Source organism: Pteropus vampyrus, unplaced genomic scaffold (genome assembly GCF_000151845.1).
Source record: "Pteropus vampyrus isolate Shadow unplaced genomic scaffold, Pvam_2.0 Scaffold346, whole genome shotgun sequence".
NCBI lineage: Eukaryota > Metazoa > Chordata > Mammalia > Chiroptera > Pteropodidae > Pteropus > Pteropus vampyrus.
Genome location: NW_011889127.1, coordinates 831,226 through 839,260, shown reverse-complemented (window position 1 = coordinate 839,260; position 8,035 = coordinate 831,226). Strand labels below are relative to the sequence as shown.

Here is an 8,035-nt window from a genome sequence, read left to right as displayed (position 1 = left end):
TGCCTCCTGGCCACTGCACCAGGGGCAGCAGCGTCTACCACGGGGCCTTCACCCCAGTCCCGCTCCCCCTGGGTGTTGTCCCCTGGGGACTCACCCAGCGCTGCGCTCACAGCCCCTTCTCTTCTCTGGCCCCTCGTCCTGCTTTCTCTTTGATCCAGGGGACACGCCTCCACCTGGCATCACAATGGCCGCTTGGCATTTACTCCTTCCTGGGCTGTCCCCCACACCCACACGGGAATATCTGCTCCCCGTCTGTCCTCCTCCCCCGCGAGCCCCCAGCTCTCTCCAAAGGCCACAAAAATACGTGCGAAAGGAGTGACCGTCCTGGGTCCTGGGCAGGGGACCGGAGTGTCACTCGGAAGAAGGGCGGAGAGGAAGAGGGGCAGCCTGGCAGTGGGCGGGGGAGCGTCGAGCATGACCACAGCGGAGGGGTAGAGGACAGGAAGCCAGAGCTCTCTGGGCAGACATTCTGGAACTCAGGCCACAAGCCCAGGTGGGCCGGGGCTGGAGCCAGATGTCCCTGTCACTCCGTGTACACAAGGCTGCTCCTTCTCCCTGCACAGCAGGGCGGCCGATGGCAGAACCTTCCAGACTCCCTGTCTGACAAGGTAAGCCTGAGCATATCCGACCTCCTCTGCTTCCCCTCCCAGACCAGCTCTGGATGAGGGTCCCTCCCCCACAAAACACCGCCCTCCTGCCTCCTAACCCCACTGTGACCAGGCTTGTCTGTACTTGGGAAGTCAAAGTAAGTAACTTCTTTAAACAAATGGAATTTGTTAAAAAAATAAACAAAACAAAACCCAGCAAATCCTGCCATTTGTTAAATGTGGCTGGTAGATCAACACTCGTCATATCGTTTTCTGCTCATTCTACAGGGCCGAAATCAGAGCAATGTGGAGCGACGCTGCTGGGTGACAGTTGCCGGTGCCACCACTTCAGGAAAGTCATCGGGGGCGTCTGTTCACACACGGACCCTGTGCCCCAGCAAGGCCCTCCCCCGGTGCCCAGCCAACAGAAACACACATTCTGCCCACTGCACCTGTGACCGAGACCTTGAATAACCCCACACTGGAACCCACGCGATGCCAGCCCGCGGTGGACACGGTGGCCGTGCACGGGCCACCACGCAGCAGTGAAGGCACAGGGGCTGCGGGGTAAGATGACGGTGCCGTATGGACAGGTGACCAATGTGAGAAGGTCCTGGTCCCTGGGAGCCTAGGTATAAAGGGACGATGTCTCGGCAGGTTAGGAAAAGGATCTGTAAGCGCACAGTGTGCGGACAGGCGCGTAAACGGGAGGGAGGGAGGGAGGACCCCAGAGTACGCGGGGCCGGTGCGTCTGTGTAAAGGCCACAGGGGTCCTCATCTATTTCTGCAACTGTGCCCTCACTGTGACATTATATCGGAGCAAAACGGACGGGGCTGAGGGCGGGGGCGCGGAGGACCCCCCATGTCAGCGCCCCCTCCGCCCCGCACCGAGCCCGGCAGACCAGGGGCCGAGCGCGCCTCCGACCGCCCGCAGAGAAAGGCGCGGCGCACATCGTCCCAGCCGCCCCAGGCCGGAAACGGCCCAAACGCCCTTCGAGGGACGAGCAGATGAACACTGCGGGGGGTAGGCGCCCAGTGGCATGCTGCGGAGAGAGCCCCCCGACTCCACGCGGCAGCGTGGACGGCTCTCGCAGACACGGGCAGGGGGCGGGACACGGGGGTGACGGGCGGGTGCACCGGGGGCTGCTGGGCTTCGTCACTCTGCTTCCAGCCCAGTGTGTGGCCCGTCACCGGGCTGGACGCTCACAGTGCTGTGCTTCTTCCTGTGTACGTGAACCATCTCGATTAAAAAGTTTAAAATTAGAACGTGCAGAGGAAAAGCCTCCTATATACTTTGGAAAAGTAAAAAAACAAATTCAGCATTTCAACAGCAGGGCGCTAGGCCCAGGGGGCGCAGAGATGAGACGGCCCGGCCTCTGGGACGTGTGGCCTGCGTGTGGCAGACCGAGAGTGGCATCGTGTGCGGGACACCGAGGCAGCGGTGTGGGGCTGGGCCGTGAGGATGGACGGGAGGTCGGACTGCCCGGCCGAGCTCCCGGCACAGGCCCCCGCGCGCATGGGGTCCACGCCATGGGCCAGGGCCTTCTGCTCCCTGGCCCTTGTGCCCACGGTCCCCAGGGGGTGAGACTGGGTGCCCATGCTATCAGGAGACACAGTGAATGACGGGCTGGCGCGTACGAGTGAGCCGACGTGAACCCAGGCACGTCTCGTTAGGGGGGCCCGCGCCCGCAGCCCCGCCGTGGTGGCTGATGAAGCCCAGCAGCTGCCATGCCGGCCGCCGAGACAGCCCAGCCTCACGCGGTCCGAGGCCACTCCCGCCGCGGGTCAAGAGGAGCCACGGTCCTGGGAAGTGGTGTGGAGGGCCCAGCCGGTGCCACCGTCCGCGTGTTCTTCTCAGGCACACGGCCGGGAGGCGGCAGATGGGACAGGCCTGGCCGCATCCCCACACCGAGGCTGCCGCCATCCCAGCCCTCGACGCCCGGCCCAAAGAGCTGGGGGGCCCCCGCCGAGATCGCAGAACCCTGGAATCGGAGCCGGGGCACAGGGCAGGGCCCGGGGCAGCCCCCGACCATCGGCCCTGCCCTGCCCATGCTCGCGGCCCGGTGGGGGTGGTGAGCACGTGGAAATCCGATCCGGGGAGCGGGCTCTGGACCCCTCCTTTGAACAGACAAGCCCTAACCCCAGACAACTGTGTGCATCTGCCCGGTGCTGACTCTTTAAAAACTAAGGAAGAAAAATAATAACCAAGGACACAGGAGCAGAACCAACCCCTTTTGTGTGGGAGTGCTTTCAGCCAGCGCCGTCCCGCCCCCTGCGCTCCAGCCCACACGTGGCCTGGTTTCCAGCAGGAAGAAACTGACTAGGCCCGGGAAGCCATGTTGCAAGTGGCTTTGGTGTCGTGGCTTGTCCTGGGAGGTCGACAGCACTGTCATCACGGATGGAGACGGAAGGCTCTGCAAGGCCACCTCCCCGCCCTCGAAGCCGGGCCGGACATGCCACTTAGGGCCAAACACAGAAAACAGCAGTGTCAGGAGCTGGCCAGTCACCGAATCCACTTACTCTTCTGGCAGAAAAGGATGGAATGACTCTATACCTCCCAGAGGCAGGGAAACGGTCCCTTGGGTCCCACATTCCAGGCGGGGACGCAGCTGTACCAACGAGTCAGGACAGGACGGAGCCCCGGGCAGCTGCTGCCGCCAGGAGGGGGCGGAGGGCGCGGAGGGCTTCCCAGGAAAAGGGCCCTTGAATTGTGCTTCTTTCAAACAAGCTGGAGCTAAGTTCACCCAGGGGACGGAGAGACGCACGGTGTGCCCGGAGGAGCGCCCTGCGAGGGGGCCTGTGCGAGGGGGCCCAGGTGTGAGTCAGGCTGCGGGAGGCGGCCCAGGGCGGGGCCCTGGTACAAATGCCCGGGGCCCTGTGGGACAGCTGGCTTTATAGCAGCAGCTGGGCTGCCGGGTGCACAGGAGCTGCCAAGTGACCGTGCAGCATGCTCCGCGCCCTGCTTCTCCTGCCCAGCCTCCTGGGGGCTGCCCTGGCCAGCCCCATCGCGGGCCCTCAGGAGTGCACCAAGGGCCCGGCAGTGTGGTGTCAGGACCTGCACGCAGCCACGAGGTGCGGGGCCGTGGGGCACTGCCGAAGCGCCGTCTGGACCGAGCCCAGCGCCAGGTCCCTGCCCTGTGACGTGTGCCTGGATGTGGTGGCCGCCGCCAGCGACGGGCTGAATCCCGGTGCCACGGAGACTGACATCTTGGCTTTGCTGACGAAGACTTGTGAGTGGCTTCCCAGCCAGGATGCTTCGGCCAAATGCAAGGGCATGGTGGACACCCACAGCTCGACCGTCCTGAACATGCTCCGGGAGGCGCCCGGCAGCTCCGCGGCACAGCTGTGTGCCGCGCTCACCCTCTGCCAGCCGCGGCAGGGGCACCTGGCCCCCCCAGGGCCACTCCCTGGCGACGACGCATCCGAGGCGGTGGCCCGCTTCATGACCCATGGGCCACTCAGCTTCCACCCGACGCAGATGCCCGAGGACACTGTGTGCCGAGACTGTGTCCAGCTGGTCACCCAGCTCCAGAATGCTGTTGGGTCCAACGTATCCGGCTTGGCAGAAGCGACCACGGAGAAGCAGTGTGAGTCCCTGGGGCCGGACCTGGTTTTCCTCTGCAAGAACTACATCCTTCGGGTCCTGGCCCCGGCTGAGCAGACACTGCAGCTCGTCCTCCCAGAGGACACCTGCAGAATGGGGGGCTTCTGTGAGGAGCTGTGGGGACCCGCCCCCCTGGCTCACGGGGCTGATGCAGATGGGGTCCCTTCTCTGGAGCCGGTGTCCCCGAGGAAGATGAGCGAGGTCCAGATGCACGCCGGCCTGACCTGCGAGGTGTGTCTGCAAGTGATCCAGGAGCTGGACCAGTGGCTGGAATCCAACAGCACCGAGGCCTTAATCAGCCGCGCCCTGGAGCGAGTGTGCTCAATGATGCCCAAGGCCATCGAGCAGCAGTGTGTCACCTTGGTGGATGCCTACAGCCCCTCTCTCATGCAGCTTGTGACCAGAATCACCCCAGAGAAGGTGTGTAACACCATCCGGCTCTGCCGCAGCCGGAGGCGGGCCCGGGCCATCCACAGGGCCCCCGAAACCACACCGTCCCCACTGCTGGACGGGGACAACCAGGGCAGCTTCTGCAACGGGTGCAAGAGGTTGCTCGGCGTGTCCGCCCGCAACCTGGACCGCAAGAGCACGCAGCGCGGCATCCTGCGGGCCTTCAAGGGCGGCTGCAGCATCCTGCCGCTGCTGTACAGGGTGCAGTGTAACCGCTTCGTGGACGAGTACGAGCCCGTGCTCATCGCCAGCCTCATGGAGATGATGGACCCCGCGGCCCTGTGCGCGAAGGCAGGCGCCTGCCACGCCCCCAGGGGCGCGCTGCTGGGCACCGATCAGTGCGTCATGGGCCCCAGCTTCTGGTGCAGGAGCCCGGAGGCGGCTGAGATGTGTGACGCCGTGGAGCATTGCCAGCGTCACATGTGGAAGGCGACACGCTTTCTCGAGGGAGAGCATGCATGACCGTGGCCGCCGGCGACCCAGCGCCGGCCAGTGCCCACCTGGAGGTCCTTATCTCCTAGAATCCCACAGGGACCCTACGGGGCGGGTGCTGTCCTCATTCCCCTTTCACAGATGGAAACGCGAGGCTCCAGACGGGCTGGCTGCAGAGAAGCGGGGCTCACGGCCTGATCCTGCGGAGCCCCGTCCTACCAACTGTGCAGTGTGGCTCTGCCCTGACCGGCGTCACCCACGGACTGAAACCAGGTGCTGGGCCACCGCCCCCTCCCAGCCCCCATCACGGTGTCGGGAGCCTGCATGGCCTCACGCCCCCTCTCCGCACCTTGCTGATGAATGCCCAGCTGTGAGCCATGCTGGAGGCACGGCTGGGGCGTTCGGAGGCCGAGGTGGGGGGCCCCCTCGCAGGTGGGTCCCATCCCTCTCGTCTGGCAGCTGGGGGTGGGGACCAAGTCTCATCCACGGCAGCATCACTCATTCAGGCCAGAGCCTCTCAATCTGGGTGCCTGGGGTGGCCCGAAGGTGTGCGTGAGGCATGGGTGTCTGTCAACCTTCCTGGGGACCCTCCCGGGAGGAGGCTGGCTCTGACTGCGTCCCCTAGGGGTGCCTGGCTCAAAGAGGACCTTCCGATGCCTCAGCCACCACGGGACCCTCTCCCCGTGCCCCAGACCTGGCATCAGGAGCAGGAAAGCTTGTGCTGTCTCTGAATGAGGAGCTAAAAGTGAGCCGGGGAAGAGCCCAGTGGCTTCCAGGGCTGCGGGGCCATGCGGCGGTCAGCAAAGCCCTTTACCCACGGGAGCCTGTTTTCCAATCTGTAGAATAGGAGTGATCAGACCCACCTCACGGGGACAGTGAGACATTCAAGGAGGTGTCCACGAGCTTCCCCCCACCCGCCCCGAGACCACATCCATCACTCTGCTGGGACCAGCAAAACCCAGCTCGGGGTCCCCAGAAGAATCTGGCTATACGCGTTTGGAATAAACTGAGGCGTGTCCAAACCATGTTTGCTGTGCCCTCACTCAGCACGGGCCGGCTCCACGAGCTGCCCGCCCCGTCCCTGCTGCCTCGCCTGGGGGCCCCTCCTGCGGGAAGCCCTCTGCCTGGTTTAGACACCCGTCGTGGTGCCCCCTCACTCACATGCTTTGCCGTCATCGGTCTCCCCCGTGCACTGTGAGCCCCCTGGGGACAGCCGCGGGGCTGTGTCTCGTGCCGGCACACAGTAGTGCTAAAATGCTTGTGTGTCCCATGAGGCCTGGCCCAGAGAGGCCCAGCCAGCGGTCACCTTCAGATGAACGCTCTCAGCAGAAGTGCCGGCCTCAGTGGGCAGCGACCTCAGCAGGTGCTCTTTTCCAAGGCCACACCTGAGCTCTTAGGTCAATGTCCCAGGCCCCGACCATTGCCCTCGGAACACAGGTGTACTTGGCCCGAGTCTCTGGTGCTGGTGCCTGCTGGCTGGGCCTGGGTCCCCTGGTCAGCCCTGTCCAGGATGAGGACGGCGAGAAGCTGGTAATCATAATGTCGCATCGACCTGTGAGCCCGGATGTGGCCACGGGAAGCCAGCAGCCGTGTCAGATTCCAAACACGGAGCCTAGTGACGGATGGACTTGCAAACGGAAGGACTGTGCAGGAGCCACGGTCCCCGGCCCTAGAGGCTGTCGGTCTGCCGGCAGGTGTCCCCTGTCTGACAGGATGGAGCTGTAGCCCCTCCTCTGGCCTGGTCTGGGGGGGATACCTGCTGACAGCTGTGTGACAAGTCAGTTTCCTGGGATGTCACTAGTCATACATGGCTGGCCTGTGAGAGCCCAGGAGATGAGTGCCACCTCTCCCAGGTGACCCACATGCAGAGCTGAGACGCTCTCCTGGACCCTCCGGCCCTGAGCTCTCCCCGTCCCCAGCCCAAAGCTGCCTGTGGCGGGCGGGCAGGTGGCGTCTCCACGTGCTCCTTCCCTCTGCTCCCCCGACCCCAGGCCTGGGAGCCGGCTGCCACCACCGGCACACTGTACAGGCGAGGCTGCATGCCGGCCCAGCCAGCGCACCCTTCGCGTGGCGGCCGTCCAAGGACGATGACCTCCGGGGGACCTGCAGGGGGCTTGCTCCGCACCCCGGCCGGGCGCGGCCCCAGAGCTCTGCCTGGCTTCACTCCTCATCCTCAACCACCCCCACAAGAAGGCGCCGTCATCGCCCCATCTCAGAGGCAGGAACAGAGGCCAAGAGGGTCAGTGACCCGCCCAAGGTCACACAGCCAGTAGGCGGCCGTGCCTCTGACCCTCGCAGCCACTGCACTCAAGGCCTGACTCCACCACGCCCCGACCCCTGCCCGCTTCCTCATTGCTCGAATGCTGGGTGACACGCACGTCCGGAGGGGACGGACGGCCACATGCGGGAGGGCCGGCTTCACTCAGGCACAGTCGGGGGGCGGGGGGCGGGGGGGCGCTCGTCCTGTCCCCAGCCCGCCTCTGACCACGCCCTGTTCTCTTTCTGCGTCTCCTCTAAGGCGCACCGTGACTTCAGGGCTGACGCGGCCCACTGCCTTCCCCCCGTCAGCCCCTCAACCGCTTCCGGCCACTGTTTTATCGTTTCCTTCATCAAATTCCTTCTCGATTAAACAGCTGGGGGACGGTGCATTAGCTGATTGCTGGTGCCGAGGCCACGAGAGGCGGCGTGCAGGGGTGCGGGGACAGCCAGCCCCGCCTCGGGACGCCCGCCCGGTCTGCCTCTGCGAATGGAGGGCCCTGGGGGCGCCCGCGCGGCTGGGAGCTCGCGATGTCACCCCGCGAGGCCTTCCCCGACCTCTCGGCTCAGGGCGGACCGAGTGTGAGCTGTGTGCACACACTCACGTCTGCACAGCGGTGTTGTGCAAAGCAGAAGCCTAAGCCCACCGCAGCCCAGCACGGGGGACACAGACGAGCCCCTCCGCGCTCCTTCCTCCGCCGCAGCC

The 8,035-nt window shown here is 65.0% G+C and overlaps 1 protein-coding gene across 1 annotated transcript; it reads left to right on the top strand.

Moving 5' to 3' along the window:
• The first annotated feature begins 2,294 nt into the window (after positions 1–2,294).
• PSAPL1 (prosaposin like 1) lies at positions 2,295–6,526 on the top strand. The gene has a single exon (XM_023522394.1). The coding sequence runs from the start codon at positions 3,535–3,537 to the stop codon at positions 5,101–5,103; it is 1,569 nt and encodes a 522-aa protein (XP_023378162.1). The 5' UTR covers positions 2,295–3,534; the 3' UTR covers positions 5,104–6,526.
• Positions 6,527–8,035: the final 1,509 nt, after the last annotated feature.